This window comes from Mytilus galloprovincialis, chromosome 9 (assembly GCF_965363235.1).
Source record: "Mytilus galloprovincialis chromosome 9, xbMytGall1.hap1.1, whole genome shotgun sequence".
Classification (NCBI taxonomy): Eukaryota; Metazoa; Mollusca; class Bivalvia; order Mytilida; family Mytilidae; genus Mytilus; species Mytilus galloprovincialis.
Window position 1 is genome coordinate 32,719,053 of NC_134846.1, and position 27,668 is coordinate 32,746,720.

The 27,668-nt window shown below is 31.0% G+C and overlaps 2 protein-coding genes across 5 annotated transcripts; both read left to right on the forward strand.

Annotated features, from left to right (window-relative positions):
- The first annotated feature begins 326 nt into the window (after positions 1-326).
- LOC143044834 (uncharacterized) lies at positions 327-6,573 on the forward strand. 3 transcript variants are annotated; one of them, XM_076217021.1, is made up of 7 exons: positions 327-495; positions 1,063-1,211; positions 1,848-2,004; positions 3,380-3,442; positions 3,948-4,010; positions 4,738-4,813; positions 5,760-6,573. In XM_076217021.1, the coding sequence occupies exons 2-7, from the start codon at positions 1,065-1,067 to the stop codon at positions 6,490-6,492; spliced, it is 1,239 nt and encodes a 412-aa protein (XP_076073136.1). In that variant the 5' UTR covers positions 327-495; positions 1,063-1,064; the 3' UTR covers positions 6,493-6,573. The 3 variants fall into 3 exon arrangements, with proteins under 3 accessions (XP_076073136.1, XP_076073135.1, XP_076073137.1); XM_076217020.1 differs by having other exon boundaries at positions 398-495; positions 1,056-1,211; XM_076217022.1 differs by lacking the exon at positions 3,380-3,442 and having other exon boundaries at positions 398-495; positions 1,056-1,211.
- Positions 6,574-13,817: 7,244 nt separating this feature from the next.
- Positions 13,818-26,883, forward strand: LOC143044835 (uncharacterized). 2 transcript variants are annotated; one of them, XM_076217024.1, is made up of 7 exons: positions 13,818-14,103; positions 19,755-19,915; positions 21,547-21,697; positions 22,466-22,579; positions 23,702-23,767; positions 24,459-24,525; positions 25,673-26,883. In XM_076217024.1, the coding sequence occupies exons 1-7, from the start codon at positions 14,064-14,066 to the stop codon at positions 26,739-26,741; spliced, it is 1,668 nt and encodes a 555-aa protein (XP_076073139.1). In that variant the 5' UTR covers positions 13,818-14,063; the 3' UTR covers positions 26,742-26,883. The 2 variants fall into 2 exon arrangements, with proteins under 2 accessions (XP_076073139.1, XP_076073140.1); XM_076217025.1 differs by lacking the exon at positions 22,466-22,579.
- The last annotated feature ends 785 nt before the right edge of the window (positions 26,884-27,668 follow it).

The window sequence follows — 27,668 nt, forward strand, 5'->3', positions numbered from 1 at the left end:
GAGACGTGTGTCAGACATTGTCGGCTGCCAACTGTTTTACTTGCACATATTTTGTACTTATTACAGTGTTCCTGTATGCCATCACTCATATCAGGGAAAATGGTATACTTCGTCATTTAAATATTTAAATAATATATAATGATTTGCAGTGTGCTAGGTTGAACTGGATAAAAACTTTCAGTTACACCATATTTTTTTTATTCATAGTTTTCCTATTCAAAATGTTTAGTCTGTGTTTTTGTTTATATACTAGGAGTAACAATCAAATTACGATAACTTCCAATAGAAAACTGTTTTTGTTTGTGTTTTAGCGTATCAGAATTGACTAAACTTTAAGATTTATGATGATAATAAGGTTGATGTTTACATGTTTATAAGGAAACTGCAACGGATATGTTTTCATAATAAACTTCGTAATACAATATTCATAGTTCATCTGACTTGGTATATTGAAATTTAGTGCATGTAACGCAGCGGAGACCTAAAACAATAGAAGTGAGTTAAAATATTTATATATTGGTTTTTGTTTTGTTAATTGAGAGAAAAAAAAAAACGCTAATTTCATAGTTTTCCGATAACAATATATGCATTTCATTGCTTTAAAAAAAACAAGAAAAGTAATCGTAGCATTTTTTTTACATGACCTTACAAGTCAAATTGAATTGTCAACTCATTACGTGAATATCAGGTAAGACTCACTTTTTTCACGGGAAAGTCGCATGAACTTTATATAATAACATTTGAAATTTAATTGAATTATGAAAAATATAAAATCTGTTATGTAAAATTCACATTCAATTCATGTGAAAATTTTCACGTGAGATTCGTATGAATCTCAATACACGTAAAATCCATATAAAAATAGTCACATCAGTTCCATATTTAAGTTCGTTTGGGGTGAATTTTGAAATAAAAGTAAGTTAAGAAGCAAATGCAATAATAAAGCACATGATATGGTTATCGACAAGATGTTTTTAGATTGTCCTATGTTCAATATCAAATCCAAAACTGTATCGATAACATTCTTCTATTTTTGCATTCTAATATTTCATCAGTTTATAGAGATGTACAACTACATTGGATGCTTTAAAGATCGTCCTGGTAGAAGATTATTGAATGCTGGACCATTTAACACAGAAAATAATGAAATGTCCATCAACATATGCTTCAACCACTGCAATCCTGGAAACTATGGATATTTTGCAACAGAGGTACACACTATGTTTGCAAACATACGTATTTAAAAATAAATTTTGAGTATTTATTGACGTTTAATACAAAACACGTTGAGCTAGGATTGTATGTACGTGTTTAACACGTGCATTTGTATAATTTCGAGAATACATCTAAGTAGCTACAATATTCAACATGAAGACGTGTTTACTCAAATTTTAAAAGCACTAAAGTACTGCATAAGATTATCGGTTAATTACAAAGAAGCTGGTGCAAAACCAGATAGTCTCCGATCACCATTGATATTATTTCGAGCAGTGTTTGCGTTATACTCGTAAGCTCGTGAAATATCATATGCATATATACATGTGTATGTAAAGTTTCGAACTGTGTAACTTCTTATTATATTACTAAAATTATAAAACAAATAAATGTTTAAACGGTGTTCAATTTTTCTGTTGCCCTTTTTAATATGACTTAATTTTATATAATTATTGTGTTCACGTAAGGATAGTCCGAAATGACAGCTCATGACCATATCGATACCGGTTTACACTAAAGCCAAATGAATATAGATATCGAGGAACCAACACTTTTCCAATGTAAAAAGGTATTAGTTATAATGCTACAGTATATTTTAACTCTTTGCTTGTTTAATAAAACGTATATTGCAGTTTCGTTACAGATGTTATTGTGGTAATAGGACAAACATCGGTTCTAACCAGTTTCCAAAAATAAAAGAAAGAGATTGTAGCATGAAGTGCAGAGGGCATCCGTCAATGAAATGTGGTGGGATATTGGCAGCATCTGTATATAAAATAAATAGAAAGTGTGAGTAAATTATTTCTGATCGTACATAACATGATCATTTTATCTTAGTATACTTGCATTATAAACTCATTCGTCTATGAAAAACCTCTTATATAACGCAATTACTTTTTAAAAGTAGTATACTTTTGTAAATATAGGCTTGCTTCAAACAAATACACAAAAACACACAAACAAGATCCATGGTCTATTAATAGGATGCAACAACACCATATAATAACATGAATGTTATTTTTTTTTCTTTGATCTTCAAGTCAGTTAACTTCTTCTGTTTTAGGGGAATTTGTTAACTGATTATTCTTTTAGTTAGTGCTGTCTCTAATTCCGGCGTGAGACGCTTGTCATAAGAAAAGCCATGGTTAGAACTAATAATGATACTTCCATTTAAGAAATTGTTATTTCACTGCCTAGTGGTGGCTTTCCCTTACATTTGCCAAATATGTTAACATCTGTTTGCATCTGGTGCAAGAAAATTGGTACCGTTAATTTTATTACTACCACTGGGTCGATGCCTCTGCTGGTGGACTATTAGTCCCCGAGGGTATCACCAGCCCAGTAGCCAGTACTTCGGTACTGGCATGAAAATACGGATTTTTTGTGTTATTAAAATTTGCTGTTACAAAATATTAGAAATTATTTTAAATTAAGGAATGTATCTCCCTCATGCAAAGCTCTGATTCCTTTCACGGATTTGGCTATACTTTTTGGACCTTTTGGATTATAGCTCTTCATCTTTTATATAAGCTTTGGATTTCAAATATTTTGGCCACGAGCATCACTGAAGAGACATGTATTGTCGAAATGCGCATCTGGTGCAAGAAAATTGGTACCGTTAATTTTATTACTACCACTGGGTCGATGCCTCTGCTGGTGGACTATTAGTCCCCGAGGGTATCACCAGCCCAGTAGCTAGTACTTCGGTACTGGCATGAAAATACGGATTTTTTTGTGTTATTAAAATTTGATGTTACAAAATATTAGAAATTATTTTAAATTAAGGAATGTATCTCCATCATGCAAAGCTCTGATTCCTTTCACGGATTTGGCTATACTTTTTGGACCTTTTGGATTATAGCTCTTCATCTTTTATATAAGCTTTGGATTTCAAATATTTTGGCCACGAGCATCACTGAAGAGACATGTATTGTCGAAATGCGCATCTGGTGCAAGAAAATTGGTACCGTTAATTTTATTAACATAATTTTAACACATTTACTAAAAAAAAATAGTTTTACAGTTCCCTAGAAAATATCTAATCTAAAAATAGTTCCCTATACTTTAAACAAAAAAATGCATAAGTAGAGCTTCAAAACGGATTAACGTGGTCTATCAACGTATTTATTTTTAAAATTATTAATTCAGTTAGCATAATTTACAGGTTCCCAGTTGTCGACGACAGAACAGACACAAAAAATTCCGAAACAAAATCAATTTGATATAGGTAAACAGGTTTCTTTTATATTTGTCAACTTAAACGATTTTAGTTGATCTTGGAATCAGTAATCATTCCTTTTTCAATAAGTTGAAACAAGGGCATTGAGGGATAAGGCCGAACGTTAGGAACAACTACTTGACTGGCCATTTGTTTAGGATGATCAATATCTCGACTGTTCAACAAAGAATGGCACCTACAAGTTCATCATAAACATGACACATACTGTTTTGTGCCATATTGCATACTTTGGATTCATTATTACTATTATTCGTTGGATACCAATTTTCGTTTGCAGAGGTTTTATATGCAGAGATTGGCAAAACCACGAAATCAAAAATCCACGAAAATGCAAGTTTTCCTTCATTCACGAAAATTGGCACCAACAAAAATAAATTAATCCACAGTATTTTTATTTTAACTCTAAAGTCATTACAATATCTCCAACGTCAATAATCGATGGAACGAAGTTGGTATTAACTTAGTTACACACATATACTGTTCCTTCTTTCAGATCCGATGTTATCGACGACAGAATATACACCAACAATTCCGGAACAAAGTCGATCTGATATAGGTAAATCCTTTGTATATTTATTACCAAGCCCTAATCAAGTTTTCAGAGGAACCAAAAGATATTGGTGTGGATATATTGAATTAGTTACTTTCGATCCGTAATTATAGATACAACTTCCCGTTCCTTTGTGGAATCTGTTTATTAACATTATTTTTATAAGCTATACTCAACTAGTGTCAATCTAAAATTATGCACACGACTGTTTTTTGTGAAGATAGTTTTGAATTATTTTAGAATATGTAATAAAAATCATGATCATTATTATCGAATTTTTATGTGATGGAACAATTTGAGAAAAAAGAAATACTATTCTAATAATACAGTCACTGGCAGATTCGTTTCACTAAGATCTTATAATTATAAATAATAATAATAAAAAAGTTTAATGTTAAATATTGTTTAAATGCTTTTATTACAAGTAGGTTAATATGAGCGTCACTGATGAGTCTTATGTAGACGAAACGCGCGTCTGGCGTACTAAATTATAATCCTGGTACCTTTGATAACTATTAACAACGAGCAAAAAAAAAACAGCATAGTTTTGTGTTTATCTTTTAATTATGTTAATCGGCTAATTTTGTCTTTTGAAAACACTCCAATCATTAAAAACATTTTGGTAAACAGCTAGCTTAAGTAGCATTTAGTTTTCATTCAGTAAAAAGATGAAAAACAAAAAGACGTCATAACACTGGTATAATTAGTATATATAAATTTAAAACCATTGTAGGTATTGGTATTGGATTGTCAATTGTAGTGTTCTTATCTATAGTAGCAGCTGTCAGTTTTCTGTTCTGGCGAAGAAGGTATATTCCCATATTAAGTGTAAAAGATACCTAATGTGTTCTCTGCATAAAGATTTTCATTTTTCTCTGTTGGCAACAAGAATACATGTAAACAGAAAGGCAAACACAAAAAAAAAAATCTAAATAAATGTAAACGTTATTTTTAAAGACGAAAATATTTGCAGATGGAGGATGAAGACAAATTCAAAGGAATGACAAAAACTGATAAGGTTGTTAATGACAGATTAGGTATAAAAAGTCACTTTACGACAAATACATAAAAAGTATATGCAAAAATTACAGTGCATACGGCATTGATAAAGTTACATGTGTAAAACCATTCAAACGGGAAAACCAATGGTCTAATCTATATGAAAAACAAGAAACGAAAAACACTTATGAACCACATCAGCACAGGACAACTACTGAACATAAGATTAATGACTTAGGGAAGGTCAAATGCAGCGAGTTTAAACGTTTAAATAGGTACCAAACTTTGTCCTTATCTGAAATAGTGTAACATCACAACATAAAGAAGACACACAATAAAACTTACTCGTTTGAAATACACAATGTACGTGTATCCTCATCTCATTTCATTCAAAACAGTATTGTATTTAATTTTTACTATTGTAAAAAGGGATAAAGATAGTCTTTTTAAAACATATACTTCGTACTTTATTTGGCCTTTGGAATTTTTTTGGTCGAGCGTCACTGATGAGTGTTTTGTAGACGAAACGTGCGTCTGGCGCATATACAAAATTTCAATGCTGGTTTCTATGATGAGTTTATATACTTTGAGCATACCTAACGCCAAATGAATTTTCGTTATTACAGAATGAAAATATTTCCTATTTCCATGCCTATAAAATCAACTGTATGTACATAAACATTTATTTAATGTATCATTGATTGACAATACGGTATGTTATTTGTATTATAATCATATTTATTGTTTTTATTTCAGAAAACAAAGAGCCCATATAAAGGAATCATCAATGAGTGAACACGAGTATGAAAGAAATCAGAATGTTCCAATCTCAGATAGTTCGTCCATCGAGTTGCATATCTATGATAAATGTCATACATACGGAAATGCAAATTCGAATAATACAACACGAATTTCAAATGAATATATTGAGCCGCAAACATGCAATACGACAGCAAACCACGTGCACAGTAAACCTGTAACAGACCCAGTGCATACGCAAGATAAATTAGATAAAAGAACAATCATCAAAAACATGTTGCCTTCCTTACAACACAACTACTTTAAGTTAGGTAATGATATAACCGGCAAAGTAAAAAGGGACCACATTGCAGACACCCCACAAATAGAACTTCCTTTGACAGCCAGTGTCAGCAATGGCGCATATGCTATTCTAGATTCAACGGCAACTGGTTTCAGCAAAGGTAAACGTATCCTCCCAAGAAATGAACAAACAAATTATCAAATAAAACTCGAAAAGCAAAATCATTTGATTAAAGGTGATGAAGACTACTGCTGTGTTGAAGGAGAATATAATACACTGAACAAAATCCGGAGATTTTCTAATGAAGGTAGTTTATATAGTCATGCAGTGGATGGTGTTTATGACATATCCGGAAATAACAACCAGTCAAAAACTACAGATCATACCTACGATCATGCCATTGGAAGTCAAACTGTAATAGCAACTGACTATGATCATGTATTTTAACATTTAGGAGTTGAACTTAATTTGCATACATGTTTGTGAACATTTGATGTAATTGGAAATAGATATTATTTCACTTTCCAATTGTAGTTTAAATTTTACAGAAAGAAATGTGATGATCATAACTTAGCAAAAACTGTTCTTTTTGTTTAAACAATATTTTATTTTCAAATTTAAAGTGCACTAAATATAATTATACAATACAAATAAAGGGATTGACAAACAAAAAGAACTTATACAAATCTGCCTATGTTACTGTTCATTTTGAATCCGTTTGGTTCAATAAACTATACTTATAGTTTCATCCACTCATGTTATTACACAAAAAAAAACGGTAAAAAGCCAGATTTGGTAGGTCATAGTCGTAAACAAAAGGGGACAAGATTGTAGCTACAATATTATGAACATACTCGCTATCATCTGTGAAACAGATAGTCCATGAAGTATAAAAAAAGAAGATGTGGTATAATTTTCAATGAGACAACTCTCCACAAGAGACCAAAATGACACAAAAATTAACAACTATAGGTCATCGTACGGCCTACAACAATGAGCAAAGCCATAGTCAGCTATTAAAGTTCCCGAAATGACAATATAAAACAAATCAAACAAGGAAACCAACGGCCTTATTTATGTAAAAAAAATGAACGAAAAACAAATATGTAACACATAAACAAACGACAACCACTGAATTACAGGCTTCTGACTTGGGACAGGCACATACATACAAAATATGGCGGGGTTACACATATTAGCGGGATCCCAACTCTCCCACTAACTTGGGACAGTGGTATAACAGTACAAGCATGTACAACAGAAGACTATAAGAAGAACGTGCTATAAAAATCATTTGAAAAAGGTTTAACTCATCAGATGGACAAAAATACAAGTGGACGTGGACGTGTACCAACTCGTGATAAATTACGCCGTTAGTTTTCTCGTTTGAATTGTTTCCCATTGATATGCTTCATACATTGTACCTAGCTTTTTTATTATATTTAAGCAAGTTAGATATTGCTACTACCACGAAAAATATCGCTAGGTAAATATTTGATAAGGAAATTTTCTTAGAAATGCTGAAATGAATATTTCAAATTATATATGAAAATAAAGATTGCTTCTTAAATTTTCACATTATGATAGAGAAAGAATAAAAGTATAATATTCATAGGCTTCGGAAGACACAGACTATCAGAAAAAAACGTTCACTTGGCGTTGTCCCATGTAACAAACTCGAAACATTAAACTCGAACAATTCGCGAAATGTTCACGCAACTCTCCGAAATTTTGCATGAATGTTCTATGACGTGATATATTTCAGTACTGGTTTACATAGCCATCTCAATGTAAAATCAGCATAGATATTTTGAAAGAATGTGTATTATAAAATGGCTGTCCCAGGGAAAATTTTGTTTGGAAACTTGAAACATTTCAGTTAAAAAAATAAAATTTTGACATATAATTTAATAAATTGTAAGCACGATCGTTTTGTACTAAGTGTAAGCTCCAAAAGTTAAAATTATAATGAATGAATTGAGCTAAATATTTAATTCAAAACAATAGGTTTGCAATATCTTGCGGTAATGTCCGAGTTAAACTTTCTTGCCTTCACAAAACTTTTACTGCCAAAAAACAGAGATTTGATTTCATGAAGATTATTTTTCGGCTTTGATTACTATATCAATACAAAGTACTTTAAAAGTTGAAATTGTTACACCAAATTGTAATATGATTACAGGGTTACCTATAAAAATTAAGGATTAATGAAAATGTCTTGCAAGGTTGTCCGTTAACATTATTTGACGTCTCCACAAGCGTAATTTGGGACGGCATGAACTGCATTCGCGGGTTTCTTCCTCTACTTAATGTAAATGTCTTACTTTCAACGAAACGAAATGATGCATATATTACAAAAATACACATCTATAAGACGATTAAAAGTTAAGAAAACTTCAGTGTCATAACTATAAGCCATTTAATTGTCGCTAGTTCCACTGCTTGAATAAAATCATATTCGGGATGTTTATATAATGCAGCAATATTTCCCCGAAAAACACATTATTACTAGAAGTAAAATGAATTATCCGATGTAAATTATAAAATCATATTGGAATGGAATATCTCGGCATTTCTACTTGTGTGCTATACTTTGCATTTTCCCGACAAGGAAAGCAGGAAAAACTTGATAGTGCGCGTTTCTAATTTAACGTTATTTTCTGTTACATTAAATGGTAGCAATATCTGACGTGGTCTTTTTTCTCGTTGTTGGAGACCACAGTGTGAACTATTATAATTGATTATATCGACTTCATTTTGCCCCTGGTGGATAAATGTAGTTGTCTTATTGTTGATACAGTTTTTACAGTACATGACTATGTATTTTCTTATTTTGATTTAGCGGTTTACAGGTCGAAAACGAAATGTATGAAAACATGCCTTGGAGTGGTTGTCATGTACATATTTTGTGCAGTACACACTTACTTAAAAAAATGTATCATGCGTGTTGTATTCCATTAATTATTAATCATAATGATAAGTTTCTTTATTTTTATTTTTCTATATTTCTTGATTACTATTATATAATATTCATTTTCTTAATCTAATATTCTTTTTCTTGCTTTCCTCATTCTTTTCTTTATCTATTATTATGTGAGTGTGTTTGTTAGATTGTTTGTTTGTTTGTTTGTTTTCTTGTGTTATTTTGAATAAAAGTCGATCAATTGTTGAATCATGATGGTGTAAAACACCCTACTGTAGATATAATAAAAGATATGTAATTCTTCGGTTGTTACATATGATACGTCATAAAAACCACTTTTTCATGTCAATCGTGTTAATAGTGACATCAAATGTAGAAAATGATGACCTCTGTTATGTATTTAACAATGAAACAATGTAACCGGAAATTGTCATTAATATTATCGGTATGTAACTTCCCGTGAAAAATCGCGACCCTACTTTACTTTTATGGTATACTCGCTAGGTAGGGATAAATGGAGATATTTCGGATTTTCGTAGGCATTTGTGTTTTAATCTATTGTGATGGCGGTAAGTTTTCCAGTTTTAAATATTCGAAAGGAAATTAATTACTAGGTACAACGTAGTTATACATTTCAAGATTAAAGTGCATATTTGTATTATTATATAATTTTATGAATAGCAATATGCCGAATGTTTGCACTTTTAAAATTATACATTTTGGTCCCTAGTGGAGAGTTGTCTCACTGGCAATCATACCACCTTTTCTTATTCTTATAATGATATATATTTTTAAACCAAATTGTATCTTTATAAATTGATGCATACACTATAACACTATAACAGTTGACATATACACAAATGACCATAATTTACAAATAAAAAAGAAGATGTGATATGATTGCCAATGAGACATAACTCTCCACAAGAAACCCAAATAACACAGAAATTAACAACTTTAGGTCACCGTATGGCCTTCAACAATGAACAAAGCCCATACCGCAAATGCAGTTTCTTAGTCAATTATGCAATTGAAAGACTGTTTAACCAGAGACCTCACACTCATCGCTTTTTATTTTGTATAATGTGTTAAATGCATTTGTGTACTGTATTGCTTGTAAACCCTTCAGCACAACAATGTAAATATGAAGAATGCAACTCAAAGAGAGATAAACGACCTGTCACGTGTGTGGTTGAAGATATACTAGAAGATGGAAAGATTGTCTCCATTGAAATAGTAGAAGAGAAAAAGAAAAATAAGTGTACAGAAAGTGAAAATTATGGATTTACTTCAAAATCAATATGGGTGTCTGACAAATGCAGTGCCGAGTTTAACTACATTTCCTTTTAAGAAAGATATATTTGTTTCAGGGGAATCATGGGATGTGAGACACATCTGTGATGCTATAGGAAATTAAGGGAGTGTGTGGAACATGGAGTAAAAAATTTTCACTCTATGTTCATAATGTTATTGAAAACAAATTGTTTGTTTTTGTAACTAAGATGAAGTGGTTTATCCTACAAAGATGAATGATCGGCACTTTAAGAAAATTTATATTGATTTGGAAAACTGATATAAGGACATGAAATTTGCTTGACAACAGGCCACCTTCGGATCAATCAAAGAGTTGCACTCTTCCTAGACGAGGCATCGAATTTAACGTCCCCATTTTTATAGTTCGTACCTGTACATCATGCAAAATCACACTTACATGTAGGCTAAACTAACTCACATTTTTACTTACAATATTAGAGTTTTTCTCATAAAGTTGGGAATGGAAATGGGGAATACAAATGAATTGGGAAATAACTGAATTGATGATATCATTATGTATTCCTAATATTGATGATAAAATCCACGTTCTTAATCATTAGTTGTATGTATTACTAACCCACAAAAGATCTACTTTATTTTTCGAGTGTAAACTCTGATTTTTATAGATGGGAACGTAATATAGTTAAATTAAATTGTTGTGTACACTGATGACTAATGCTAACACCATACCGAGATAAGCTCAATTTGAGTAATATGAAAAACTTACCAGTAGCCACAATATTTATATACCACATCACATTTTTACAAATTTCAATGTTATTCCAAAAGTTCATTGTAATACTTGCAAATATATGAATATATGTTTGGAAATTCATATCAATGTATAAATATGTTTTTAATTGTGTTGATATTAATATTGTGTAATGTTCACATGTGCTTTTGAAAATTAAAAGTTGTAAAAGTAGTTTCTTTTTTTCAACTCAGAATTGGTAAATACTGTCTTTTCTTTTCCCACAAGAAATTCTAATTGTTCGATGAATAACAAAGTTGTTTAAAAGACTGCTGTCTTCAGATTTATCATCAAGGAATATTGATACGTACATTGGTTGGAGAAAAAAAATAACTTCTCACGTGGTTAAAAAAAACAATTAAAACATGAATGATAAATCATTGTAGTAACATTTGTTTTTGTTTATGCACAATTCTGAAAACACATGTATTCCACGATATTCGTGCATTTTTTATCAAATCAAATAAATTTGTGCAATAGCAATATATATTTTTTTAAATTCATTGATGAAAACTCGCAACAATTTTATGAGTTAACAATATTGGAAAAACAAGATGTCAACTTCACATAACAAAAAGTAAAATCACAAAAATACTGAACTAAGAGGAAAATCAATTTGGAGAGTCCATAATCACATGGCAATTTCAAATAACAAAACGCATAAAAAACAAATGGACAAGAATTGTCATATTCCTGATTTTCAAATGTAGAAAATGGTGGATTAAACCTGGTTTTATAGCGCTAACCCTCTCACTTTGATGACAGTCTCATCATTGACATTGATACGTTAACTAAACAGACACAACAAATAAATAGTCAAAATATGGGTACATCAGTCATCATCGTATAACAATTTTAAAAGAGACAATTTAACAGAACACATAAACATCTGTCTACAAACACATTCATTGATTTGAGTGTCTGACGTCAGAAAATTTTATACGTCACATAAATTTGTCGTTCAATGTCCATACAAACAATTTTAAAAATTTACATAGGTCTTCAAATTTGTATTTTTATACATGTCTCAAACGCTAAAGACATTTATCTAGTTTAAATGATTTGAATAACGACACAAAATTGTCACTAAAAATCTAAAGATATTCACGATCAAGTTATTGATCGTGAGTTTTCTCATTTCTTTTCAGTAGAAGGAAGTTAGGGAATTGGATTATAACGTGAAGATAAAGAAACTGAAAATTGGAAAATTAGTTTCATATGCATGTTGCAGATAACGAATGAAGGTCAATTACCAATCAAACGACCATTGCATTCTAGTTCTTTAAAAGATGAATCCGTATCATACAACTTCCTACAGCCTTTATCTGATGTTTGTAGGCAGTATGCTCTACTAACTGCTTCTATCGATTGCATCCGACCAATGTAACAAATACATTGTATGTATAAAATTACAAAAAAATGGCACAAAAAACTACACTGAGTGTACTCAAGTCTATCTAAGAAAAAAGACAACACATGATTTAATCACAATAAATACTTTCTATGTTCTAGCTGCAGTCAGTACTACATGATAATGTCACCTTATGTAATTTTTGAATTTTATAGCATTTTTCTAGAAATTTAAAACCAATATTTCAGTTTTCAATTTCTATTTTGTAATTCTTTTTCATTGCTTGGAGACAATATAATCTAATTTTGGATGTGACGCGTCTTCTAATTTGTCTGCTGACGCCGTTTTGTTTATCATATCTTAGACACAATTTTTTTTGACGTCATCAACCTTTTTTCATGATTTACGCCGGTTTATAATGGAATTTAGAATCAAATTTTAAGAAATAACTGTAATATTTTGTCATTATATTCGAAATAACATTTAAAAAAATGGTGCACACTGTTAAGTAACCCGCTACACGCGTTATTCAGTGTGCACCACATTTTTATGATATTTCTTTAAAGACAGAAAAAAACATTACAGTCACTCCTTAAATAAATATAATTATTGACGAGCAATGAACCCACTTTCGTCAATATTTGTATCAGCTACAAAAAAAACTTTAGACAAAATATATAGATCTTTTAATTATCTTTTAAACACGTCTCATACAGATTAACTCTAATTTGTAGTGTTAAAAAATGCTACTCAGACTCTAGAATATCAGGGTTTTACTTTCTGCTTGATCAAATATACCAGGACTAGTATTTATATTATCATAGTAAAATGCATTTTTTTCTTGAAAATAATCCATCTGTCAAAATCAAGCTCTTTCTCTGGTCTGTAACCTCATGAACCAACATAATAAATATTCCGTGTATGTTAACCAGGTTGTTATATTTGTTTTTCATTCTCTTTTAAATATCTCACTTAAGACGTACATGTATAGTCATGATTCATTTTTATGTTTGTCTACAAATAGAACAATTGAAAATTTCCGTTAATTTCAGAAACATAATGTTGCAACTAAAAATCTTGTTTTTCAAAATTAATGAAGATATTTGCAATGTATTGTACTTTTCTAGTGAAGGCCTGATTCATGAACATATCATTTTAAATTATAGCATGTATATACCGAGGTAGTCTTATAAATCACTGTATTGTTTGGCCTCTGTTGTAGCTAGCTAGCTAGCGCTTCTTCGTTAACAATTATACCACATATCCCTATTTATATTTATATTTATATATAGAGGGTGCTCCAAACATGACACTTGTTCATTTATTCAAATCATAAATATTTGAACAACACTATTTTACATTAACAAAAACAAGTACAATGACTAAGAAGGTAAGACTTGTACGTATACACTTACTAAAAATACTCACGGATGAGGAAACTTCGACGGATATGTCACTCATAGTGAATTAATGTTGTGAAACACTCCTAAATATAAGAGATACTTCTTATGAACGTACTTTTATTACGTCAAGTATAATTTGTGTCTGGAATATTAACTTTAGTATTATATTTATTTTGTGAACCAAGTCCTATTCTGTCTAATCTATCTTTTTGAAACTACATTTTATAATTTTGGAGAAAAAGTTAACAGCGAATAGTAATCAAATTACAAACAAACATGGGAGATACAAGTGATGAAAGTAATAGCAACAACGACGGTAAGCTTATAAATAAAGAAATGTTTACAGTATTGTTTTTAAGTGGATAATATTAGGAAAAACTGTCAGGAATTGTTGGTCCTCAATGCCATTCAACTTCGCACTTTATTTGACGTTTTAAACATATTCTATTTTAGCATCACTGATGAGACTTTTGTAAACGAAACGCGCGTCTTGCGTAAATATAATTTTACAATCCTGATATCTATGATGCGTTTATATATAAATCGTGTATTATTTCACGTTCACTGCATTTCAATAGTTTGATTGATTGATTTTTTGTTGCTAAACGTCCTCCAATAACTTGCTGCCAATAAAAAAACCTGCAGAATATTTGTAGTTTGGTATAAGTAAACAAAATGTTTTTCGACTTATCATTCTGCAAGAATTTATTTTAAATGATTTTTGCTAATTAAAAAGCATTTCTTTTTAATATCATTCTGTAAATGAACACATATTCGAAAGTGGTACACATTTGCGTAAAGGTTCTTTTATCTTTGCCAAACACTTATAACTATTTCCCGAGTTGATTATAACATGTGTGACTCAACACGTAACTATAACATGATATTCAACAGAACACGTAGAACCTACATTAAGATAAAAAAAAATGTTTCTAACCTGGTCTCATCTGTAGTCTAAACTTGCCTCTTTGTAACCTCGTGATGCTTATTTTTCAAATTACAACTTCAGGCTGGAGAGACATATTTTCTTGGCGATTTTGCAGAGATTCTTCTCACATGACATCGTATATCAAATCATTATTCAGTAAAACACTAATAATAGCTAAGAAACGTTCAAACGTTCAAAGAGCTTATTGAATAAAAAGAGCCTTAAATAATAGTCATATCAATTCATCAATCTATGGTCAACTTTGTCTGAGGAAACGAAATTTTCAACACGTTCTATATATAACGAGGGTGGTAGCAATATATTTACAGAAATTCAAAACATGAGTAGGATGAACATTTAAAAAATTAAAAGTAAAACAAAACTGTGATCTTACAACACGTATTTTTCAAGTTAAACAATGTAAAATACTGACTTAAAAGTGATATATTGATGACAAAGGCATACATGTATTCAGTTACAAATATAAACAATAAACGCGGATGAGGAAGTTGCGACGGATACTAACGTTATGTATAATGACTGGTTTTCATATTGGCAATCCTCAGTATCAGACACAAATTGAAAACGTTTTCTTTCTTAAGATAATTGTAGTTTTGTGTTTGGAAGAGATATATTGGAATATTTATTGTTATAATATATAATATAATAATTTGTTATACTTGTTTACGTGTTTAATGGGAGATTTCAGCGAAGGTAGAATTAAACAAAATTGTGTTTCGAAAATCATTTTTAATCCAATATCGTACTCTGTCGTTAACATTTGAAATCACAAGTAAAGTATAATTTTTAAGTTTTAGTATTTATAATATATGCATTTGGCTACGAATTATGTTGGACATGTCATATATTTTTGAAGGATTATCATCATTGAATTAACACTAGATTCATAATTTATCGTTAAAAAGACATGTCATGTCACATATTAAAGCACGCATGCGCAAAACGTTAATAAACTGTTTTTTTTATATACTCAACGTTTCTACATGTTGTTCTGTCACAATTTAAAAAGTTATGTTTTTAACATTGCCATATAAACAAGAGATTGGCTAACCATTGACCTATGTTCAACCCGTCTTTTCTTAAAATGTCATGTGCCAAGTCAGAAATATAGCAGCTATTATCAAATAGTCCGTTTGTTTCGATTTCAGTTCTGTGTTTCATTGTTCCGTTGTTTTTTTTTACTCTTATACGTGTTTCTCTTAGTTAAAGTTTGTCACCTATATTTGATTTTGCTTAATTTGATTATGACAATTGTGCAGCGGTATACCACTGTTGACCTTATTTCATGTCAAAACGATTTTTCCATGCATTAGACAGCAAAATGAACTATTTCAAACGATAAACAATTTATGCACATATAAAGGATGACGGGTGAAAATGCGTTTGTTTACTTTTTGAAAGTACGAAATAATTGATTTAAATGTATGTTTTAACACAATTTAATAAGAATATAACTTTCTAATGTATAATAAAAAAAAAGATTAAAATCCAAAAAAAGTGTAATTAAAGCAGCTGAATACATAATATTGTTGACTGGATGCTATTCATTTCAACTATAGATGCGATGAATTATCACTGACAGTGCAATCATTTCTGATGTGGAATTTTTGGAGGTGCGATGAATTTTGATTATTGTTTTTTATGATAAATCGACATGCATCAACTTAAAATAGTCTTAAAAAAATATACACGGGTTGCTATTGGTGGAATAAATTTTTTTCCATCCCAAAAACTAACAATTGAGTTATAATTTACTAAAAACTTCCTTTTATTTGAAAAGGCACATTAGTTTATATAACAACAGATTTCTTTTTGGAAAAAAAACTATATTAATATTTCATATTTTATTGAAAATGAGTATACGTCTATTTTTCAAAATTTTGTTGGGGGGGGGGGGGGGGGGGGCATGAACCAACACCCTCCTCGCAGGTTTGGATCACTACATGAAAAAAATATTTGTTTTGATTGGCCCTGGAAAAAAATACAAATTACTTTGGCTCAATGGAAAACAAATTGTCTCTTAAAAAAAAATTCCAAATCCCCCTACCACCCCCACTCCAAGGGAGGATCCAGAATTTTTGAAAGGGGGACGTAATATTAAATTTCGCCGAGCTGAACGATTTTTGAGGACCTTTTTTTGCTTAAGAACATAAAATAAGTGTAAAATGCATTTTAGTTAAAGAGTGGGGTTTGGACATTTTTTGTGCCGTATTCTCTACATTAATTGTCCACTATAAAATGATTGGAAATTTTTGAAAAGGGGACGTAATATTAAATTTCGCCGAGCTGAACGATTTTTTAGGACCTTTTTTTGCTTAAGAACATAAAATAAGTGTAAAATGCATTTTAGTTAAAGAGTGGGGTTTGGACATTTTTTGTGCCGTATTCTCTACATTAATTGTCCACTATAAAATGATTGGATGGATCCAAAGCTATGTACTTATATATCATTTGTCAGTAAAAAATGGACATGGAAAATTATCAATTGTTGTATAGTTAATTAGCATAACCTCACATATTTCTTGTTGTAAACAAGATATACGGCTATTCAAGGAAATTTACAGGCAATTTTTATCCAAATGTTTGGTTTGAATGTATCACCAACAACGGAAGTGCGGGTTCCAAATCAACCAAATACTACAAATGAGTCGGAAATTACAATGAAGTTGTGAATGACGATCGGCACATGGAGACATGTAGGCCACACTCAGCAGGCAGGTTGCAGTCGGGCCTCGAACAAATTATTAGTATATCAGTTCGTCGAAACAGACATTCCAGTCAGATAAGGGATTCACATGTAACCCCCCCCCCCCCCCTAAAAAATAAACAAAAATTACGCCCGTTTTTTTTCCATCATGTTTAATGCTTAATAATTCTGTTGAAAAACTGTTTTTCTAATAGCAAATAGGTAGCCCCCTAGCCTCCCCCCCCCTAAAAAAGAATGCCCGGTTTTTATTCATCATGGTCAATGCTAAATAATTCTGTTGAAAAATATTTTTATCTAATAGCAAATAAGTAACCCAGATTATCATTTTTAATCCAGGTACGGACAGAATTTTAAAGGCAAAATCAGGGTCAGAATTTTTTCTCTAAACTATCTCATACTGCCCCCTCAAATCAAATGGTCCATACCTAAGACTTTAAATCTATATCTAGAGCTTACTGACTGGAGATCACTATTCAGCAATGTTGTGAATGGGCTAGAGCGTTTAGGGTGAAACATGTTCGTTGGTAAATAATATTGGTGTGGAACTTTTTTTTCTTCACGAGAGTGTGATAGAGTATTATTTTCTATTAGTCGGAATTTTGAAATAGAAGTTAATTCGTTATTGCTCAATGCTTTGTCGCTTTGAAGGCGTCATGCTTGCTATCTTTATCAGTAAATAATTGTCTCATAAAAATTAAATACACGGCAAAGTTCACGAAGTCTAGTCTAATTAATCATTTTACCAACAAAAAAAGTACAAGCAAAAGATTGGGGCGTACGCCCTTTACGCTCCCTCTGAATCCGCCATACCCCTCCCCTGAAAATCAAATGGTTGCCACCTTTGCTGTCCAAGATATATGTATACAATGATGATGTGTCATAGGAAAGGATATATTTAATCATACATATAGATCTGGGTCTGAACAGATTATCAGAGAATATAGAATTGACAATATTAGCAATAAATGCCATTTTTACGAAATTTATTGATTCATTACCTCAGACTTTCACTCACAAAATATGCGTATATAATCAATCCTTCTGACTTAATAAATTATGTTAGAGAGTCGGCTAAATTACGACCCTTATCGGGGCTTTGTATAGCTGACTATGCGGTATGGGCTTTGCTCATTGTTGAAGGCCGTACGGTTGCCTATAGTTGTTAATGTTTGTGTCATTTTGGTCTTTTGTTGATAGTTGTTTCATCGGCAATAATACTACATCTTCTTTTTTTATATTTGTATAATGAAAATCAATTGAAATCCTTCTGTGAAAATGCATCGCATATACAACAGTAATGAATCGCTCTACAGTGAAAATGAAATTCTCTAATTTTTGTGCTATTTTCACATTTCCTGACCGGTGTGAGAAAAATATTTCTCCTCACTAGTGAAAAATCTGTTCTCGGCAAATGATTAGTCAAAATTTGATTATGAAGTCAAAATGTTTTGTTTTCTTCTCAATTTTCCTATTGTGACGTCATGAAAAAAGGCGACCTTGCCTGATGACGTCGCATATAAAGAGCACAATTTTCTGAAAATCTTTGAAAAAGAACGATAAAAAGTATTAGAGAAACAGATTCCGAAACTATAACTCGTGTATTACGATATTTCTCCACTCTCGACAGTTAAATTTTATTATTTAAAGGGCTCGGCAAGCCTCGCGCTTTAAATAATAAAATTTAACTGTCTCGAGTGGAGAAATATTGTAATACACTTGTTGCAGTGTAAGAATCTATATGTCTGATATCATTATTCAACAGTAAACATGAATCGCATCACCAAAACAACAAAGTGTAATTTGATTCAATATCAACAAGCTGAACAACAAAACCTTTTTTAAGATATACTATGTGCATTATTAATAATGTTAAAAGGTACATTTTTCTACAAATAAAACGTGGCTGCTACTTTTAAAACTCTTGCACGCTCTGTTCGTGAACTATTCTTAATATTTATCTATCTGTGTATCAATTTTACACCTGGATGGCTGTAGGCGCGACTAAAATCCGTCCGCATCAAATACATTTAATCATGAATTTATAAAAACAGTACATATTGTTTATTATTTCGTATTTTATTCAAAAATTGTGAATTTATCGTCTGTTTATTTATCATTCTACATAAGAAATTCATCACGGATACAGTGCAAATGACATTTAAGGATTCGCACATAACATACACTGAAAATGATATTGTTTCGATTGACAAATACTAGACAATTTCAACACTAATTGATAATTCCTTTTTCTTGTATGTTTTATTCAAATGTCGAATATACTTTACTCGTGTTAGATTTTTTTCTTTCACAGTTGAGTTATATACTGATGCAGGTTGTTATAAAAACAAAAACAATGGGAAAAGTGGTAAAATGATATTAAAGGATGGACCTCATCCTGAGAATCCAATGTCTGCAGAAATATGTTATAAAGTTTGTACAAGGGAAAACAGGTTTAATTATTTTGGAACACAGGTGAGATTGTTTATAACAATAACTTTACATGTACTGTATATTCAGAAATTATTGCGTGCATTTATTATTGCGATTTTGTCATTTAAGACTAAAATGCAATTTTTATTTTTGAGATATTGTGAAAAATTCATGTTAAATTTATATAAAAAATACAAAATGCGATTCTAACCCTGTCACATTTTTGCGCAATAATAATAAAAAAAAACATCGCAATGATTTCGACTGCCTTGAATAAGCAATAGTTATCCACTCAGGACGGAGTGTGTCAGTGTACGATCACTCCGAAGGCGGGAGGATGATTTTATACTGACACATCAAGTCCGAGTGGGATAACTGTTTTACATACCAGACTTTGTTAGAGAAAACATTTACGCTTCATAACATCTAGTACATAATACCATACAACAATTATCATTGTTATAATACACTTTATTTAATAGTATGAGATCTTTTTATAATGTTATAATATGTTAACTTTACAAATAGTTTGTTTTCAGTCACATATAAGTGTGGCAACAATTTTTTTCTTACGTTAAAAAACAGTCTATACTATATAGAATTTTATAAAATACTAAAATAGAAAACATTTAAAATCAATTCAATGTTTTTTTTATACTTCATCAATAAATGATTATAGAAAACAAAATATGACAACACATAATAGCAGGGTCCTACATTTGTAAATTTGACAGCAACATAAAAGCAAAATGGCTATTTAAAACATATTTTAGGGCACACGATACTATTTGGATTCAATGATGAATGTTTTAAGAAAATTTGCATGCAAGCTTTTTTTTCTTCACCTGAGCAATTCAAATATGTAAAAACAAATATACCTTCTGTGTTACTTTGAGAGATAAAAGAGGTCGAAAATCCTAACTTTTTTCTTTCAACAGAAAATCATTTAGAAATTCCTCTGTACACCCATATAATCTTAATATTTACCGCGGTTCGTTGGAAGTTATCAAAAATAAACAATGTTTCAGTAGTTTAAGAAATTAACAGCATTTTTGCTGTTTAAATTAAAAAAAAAAATCAATGTTGACTTTTTCATTAACATTGGTACAAATAATCTTAATACGTAATCAAACCTAATGCAATTTTACAAAAGATGGATGCATGAACTCGCGTTAGTTAAATCAGTTTAAATCATAATAAAATCAGTCGAAAATGAATCTTTTCTCGACAGGTCACAGTTTGACGTATCGCAAATAGCATTTAACGTTAGCAATGTCATGACTTCCCCTGTGACTGTATTGATTGCCATTATGAGTGACCAACCCTTCCCTCGTACTTTTTTTACAGAGATTAAACTAACAAATGTTTTAAAGAAAAGACATCGTAAAAATATTTTTGATTAGGCTTGGTCTATCAAATCGCTACTAAGCACACATAATAACTAACAAAAAAAATTATCAAAAAAAAAACAAACATAAAGAACCGAAAGTATTTGCTTTTTCTCAAATATAATTCCAAACCCAATTTACACTTAATTAATATTTGTTGTTTTGACTACGCAAAACCATGTATTTTGTCTGGCTCGTATTGGTTTCTACGTTTAAATTGATATCGTTGTCTATATCTGTCATGCGATTGATTGATGGATCTCAGTAATTAAATGTTCTTTGTAGAATGTAGGTGATTGCTATTGTGGAGAAGTGGCAGATATTGAGTCCTACAACAAATATAAACGGGACAAGTCACAATGCAACAACAACTGCAATGGAAATGACGATGAAAAATGTGGTAGTACAGACAACGCGTCCGTATACAAGCTTAAAGGTACGGATGTAATAATTTCGCCATGGCGTCGTCAGTTTGTTTTAGATTTATGAGTTTGACTGTCCCTTTTGGTATCTTTCGTCCCTCTTTGTCTTTATATTCACTTAATAATCTAAGATGAGACAGTTTTGGTACATTGAAGTAAATTCTAATAATTTGGTTCATGGGTTGAATTATTAGTTATCAAAGGTACCAGGACTACAATTTAATACGCCAGGTGCGCGTTTCATCTACATAAGACTCATCAGTGATGCTCAGATAAAAATAGTTATGAAGCCAAACAAATACAAAGTTGAAGAGCATTGATCATTGAAACTACAGGTAGGTTTCATGGATAGTATACATTTTGACAACGGTTCCAAATCCGACGAGGTAAATTTGAAAAGACACAGACAAAACAACGCAAGTTTCTCTAAATCTATTAGTGTGAAATAAAAATAGACAGAGTTCATGTGTATGATGTCGACTTTAAAACTGTTTGCAACTTTCCCAAAATGGGGAACATATTTAGAAATTACTGCCTAAAGAAGACAAAACAGTTCAAATATGATAATGTCTAAGTTTCTTTCATATGTAACTACTATGTGTTTGTACTATGCAATGTAATGTGTCAAATGGTACATACAATTGACTGTACTTACTATATATTCATATTGTAACCCATGTATCGTTTCGGATACATAAAAAAAAAAAGAATAGTTCCCGTGAAACACGATTTATTTAGGTAATAATATTGCAAAATAGGTATTTTGATAAAAACATTTTCAGTTCAGCCAACTCGTCCTTCTACAAAGATGACTACAACTTCCGTGTTTCCTCCTGCTATAAGTAAACTGCCAAGAGACGACCCTGGATATATAACCTCATCCGCGTCTGAACGAGGTATACATCAAATAGTTAGTCATGACAAATAGCATAGTCTTTGTATGTTTGTTTTGTAAATTGATATCAGTAGTATTGGCACATAATACATAAAATCGAAATTATCTCGAAACTAACATTAAACGATTTTTCTCTCGTTTTTATTAAGTCAGTAATAACGTATTTACAATTTATATAAAGGCTGCTTCTTGGTTGTACATATGTTCATGTAGTTTTAGCTTTGGGTGAAATTCCATAAAACAACTCATCGCACTAAATTCATTATACAAATCAGTATTATAAAAAGGGGATCCATATACAATCATTATGCCTCTGTAAGAAATATTATTGAGTATCATGAATAACATATATGTAGAAGAGAGAGACACACAGAAATGTATAATTGTTAGCGTTTTAGAAAGTGGTTTGACAAATCGAATGCCAACTGCTGTGTTATACACATACGATAGTGTGGTATAATTTCCAATAAGATAGATATCCAACAGAGATCAAATGACAACTCATGATCAACATTCGGTCTTCGATAATTAGCAAAACACATACTGCATAATAGGGTATAGGTGCCCCGAAGTGACAAAAGTTAAAATGAAAAAGTTCAAAAATGTATTAACAAAACAAAAGGAAACCAACAATTGATACATAACTGAATCACAGGCTCTTGACTTGGGACAGAAACTTGTGTGGCGGAGTAAAACATGCTTGGCAACACTCAATTCTTCCCTACCATGAGCCATTGCATAATAATAAGTTGTAAAAAGCATCAGATCAATACAAAGCTTTATATAAACAACTAACAAAAACACTGAGTAAACCAAGTACAGAGTTATCACTAGTTCAACGCAAACACAAACTTGTTTATCAATCATGTTTATGACAAGTGAATGTTATTTTCATGTTTTGTAAGTTTTGATACCATATCAATTAAGATTTACCGATCGAAAGTTTTCTACAGTTTGAATTCGATTTTTAAATTTTATTTTGTTGCGAATTTCCGCAAAAAAATCATCTAAAAGTTTAATATATGTAACAACAGACGCTGTATGTAACAAATTCTTTATTTCAACATGTTTTAATTATACACTGTTGAACAATGTCTTATAATGTTTATGTTTTTACATGAAGGTAACGAGACAAAAACACCAACAAAAGGATTACCCACCCATCCAGGGAACAATGCAACACTGGCAGGTATAAGTAATATGTTTTATAGGAGTAATTTTATATTTCATTTTATCTAAGCAAAAAATGTAAAGAAAAACAGCCATGTTTGTACAAAATATGAACTGTCCTTAAAAGACACTCACAAACGAACAACAGGACAAAAAGACATAAACAAGTATAACACCTACGAAATCAAAAAAAAAAAACAATAAATAAAAAATGCATCATGCTCCATTTACACCAAATACAACATACAGCATATTGACATTATTACTGATGTACTGGCATACATGATAAAATAGTAGAAATCTACATTAGATAACCCTTCTATAATGGATTTGTAATCTATGAATATCTTAATGTAATTATGTGAGGTTAAACTAAAGAAGTATAACAAATGTTCAAACAAAAAATGATTTAAAAAGTTTCAAGATCAATATTGAGGTCGAAAATGTCTAGCTGGCCTACAATATTTGCATTTAGAAATTAAAAATTTAAAATTGACTGATAGTATCATATTGTTGTTCATTGGGTATAAATGTCTACAACGGGTGACGCATATAAAGCATGAGACACTCATCACGCACCGTTTGAACTTGATGATAATACATTTTTTTTTTCTCTTTTATGTGGAATATTACAAGTGCATTTGCGAGTAAAGAATGTAGATTTCTTCTTTTGAACTAAGTGTATATTTTATACCTTTACATTTTTATAGGTATAGGAATTGGTGTATCTTGTCTAGTCGTTGTTGCTATTTGCCGTGTCATTATATCAAGAAGAAGGTATATATACATGTGATTTCCTTTAATTTTCAAATTTAAACTGAAATATATTTCATATAGTAAGATATGTATTCAAACAGATCACCAAAGAAAACAAACCTTCCATTGGCTGTTTACTCAATTGTCTATCAGTAGTTGGAAATTGTACTACCAAATTGTCTATAATTGTTTTTTTGTCTATAAAATCAACTGTCGCATTTTATACAGTTAATATAGGCTACTTGCATTTGAATGGAAAGCTTTTGATTCTTTTTTTTTTTTGTAGTATAATTTACATTACATATGTATAATTAGGTTGCATATCACGGGAAAGCTAAACCAAAAATGTTTCATTGTAGTTTAAAAAAAGGCAACTGTAGGTCGAAAGTCATAAATCAATTGAGATAAAACAAATCTGGATAACAAACTAAAACCCAGGGAAACACATCCATTATTTGAGGAAAGCAAAAACACAATGGAAACATTGAAGTGTAACAAAAACAAACGCCAAAGTACATATAAACGGACTATTTGTTAACAACTGAAACAACATGAACATTGATTTCCGATACGAATTTCAACAATGGTTAGTCTTTCTATAAGTTTTGTGTCAAGAAATCACTGTATTCGAAAACAGGTAACCAGCTTCCTCCTCAATTCCCATTCCATATACAGAGTGTTTTAAAGTACACCATAGCACAGTTATATTGATAAAGTTAAAATGTAATTATCAACACAAAAAATCAAACTCACGAAACTTGAATTACTTTAATACTTATTTTCATTGTAACTTGCAACATTTGTTAGCATTGAATATCAGTCAGATTTGGTACTTTATTGTTAAATCTCCTTTTACCATGATTACAGCAATTACATGTAGCAATAAATAACTTTGAAAAGTGATATGAACTATCATATAAATTAATTATTCTAATTGTCTTAGTTTCATCTGGACTTTTGACAGGTGTCTTAGTTTCGACAATATTTTATAAGAAAATGATCAACCTGTTCAAAACCATGTTCACATGTGTTTATTAACATGCATCGCAGCAAAACATAAATGTATGGCTTTTTGTTATATTGTTCCAAGTGTTGAACAGATATTGTAGAATTAAAGCAAATGTTTAAAATTACATTTAGCAATACTAATCTATACTTCTTTTTTCAGGTTACTCAGAAAACAAAATAGGGAAAGATCAAATACATATCGAAATGCTGCAGATATGAGCGTAACTGGTAACCAAAATGAACAAAGACAAGGAAATTCGTTTTCTTACACTGAATTAATAGCCTACAATCATAACCAGGCGTATGATGAGCTCCAGATAGAGACAAATGACACAATTAATGGTAAAGTAGAAGTATTAGTTAATTCAGAAGCAGCTCGAGTGTCCAATGACAATTATACAGTATTGGTAGTACCAGAAGACCAAAACTCTACACTCGTGACAAACACTTCTGGGTTCAGTGAAAATATATCAGATAACAAAGCTCTTAACAAAACCAATCCTATTGTTGGTGCTTATGCTATTCTAGACCCGAAAGAAACAGGCTTTGACAGAACCAAACCAGAACAAAATATAAAAGCTGATTCGTATGATGTCCTTGACCCTGCTGAGACAGGATTTGACAGGACGAAAGATAGAGATGAAGTACCGATTCAATTAGTAAAACACGAAAACTGTGACAAAGCTTTACAAAAACACGCCATTAACAATACAGAGACAACCGATGAAATGAAAAACCAGAATGGAGGCACGCATTCAATAACCATGAAAAACAAAATTGAATCAATTGAAAATAAAGCTAATAAGAAAGCTTCGAAAAGGAGTAACATTGGTATCGGTGCTTATGACATTCTTGACCCGGATGCAACAGGATTCGACAGAACCAAATCAGAACCAAACGTTAATGATGATTCGTATACTGTCCTTGACCCAGCCGAGACTGGATTTGACCGGACGAAACACAGAGACGACATGCATTCTCAATCATTAAAAATCAAAAACTCTGGTAAATCTATTCAAGAGCATGCTATTCAGAATCATGAAACAAGTGAAGAAGGGAATTATATCCTAAATAAGGATGGTCAATATGACATTTTGAATCAAGTATGCAGACCAAAAGATGATAACGAACATATATACAGTCATTCAGTTGATGCTGTGTATGACACAACAAATCAAAATCGATCACCAAGGACAGAAGATTCATCACATGCTTATGATCACTTGTAGCTAGATTGTGTCAATGATGGCCATGGATTTTTTTAGCGTATTTATTGTGTTTATGCCTCTACACATTTTGGTTCATACCGTCCTGAATTGAACTGTCAACGAAAATACAGATTTTGTGTTATTAAAATTAGCTGTTACAAAATATTTGTAGTTTTTTTTTTAAATTAAGGAATGTATCTACCCCGTGCACAGCTCTGATTCCTTGCTCGGATTTGGCTATACTTATTTGTAATTTTCGGTTTATAGCTCTAAATACTTTTTATAAGTTATGGATTTTCAAATAGTTTGGCCTCGAGATCACGGAAGAGTCCTTCATTGTCGAAATGCTTATCTGGTGCAGAAAGTTATTAACTTTTTATCTGTGGTTATAAGAATGCAGTCCATTTTTCGAGTTATATTCAATGATCTATAGAAAGATACTTTGCCATGAACTTTTTATGTGACGTCATTATACATTGTCGCGTTCTTGGAACTATAAAATGATAAAAAGTTAAGCAACATGTTTATATTTAGCTTCATTACTACATTAAACAATTTTTTAGTCTTAGACATTTTTGAAAATGTACAGCAACCCATACTCATGTTTTTATTGTGTTGCTAAAACAAAAGAACTAATGACACATGTCTTATACTTGATAATGTTTAATCAGTGTGTTTAATTCATTTTTCGTAATTTTAAATTTGTTATGCAGGTTCACACAGAGTGTGTTATTCAATCACTTAAATAGCTAAATGTCCATACTAGAAACAGAACATATTAATTTGATTAAGACTACTTAAATATATCACTGTGCTCAATCATTGCCACTGTACTTTGGGAAGACTTTATAAATCAATTTCATACATGTACACAATGCCCGAAGTAGCTTTCTGTGGAATTTCTATACAGTAAAATGTTTTATCATGTTTTTAATAATGAAAGAAGTA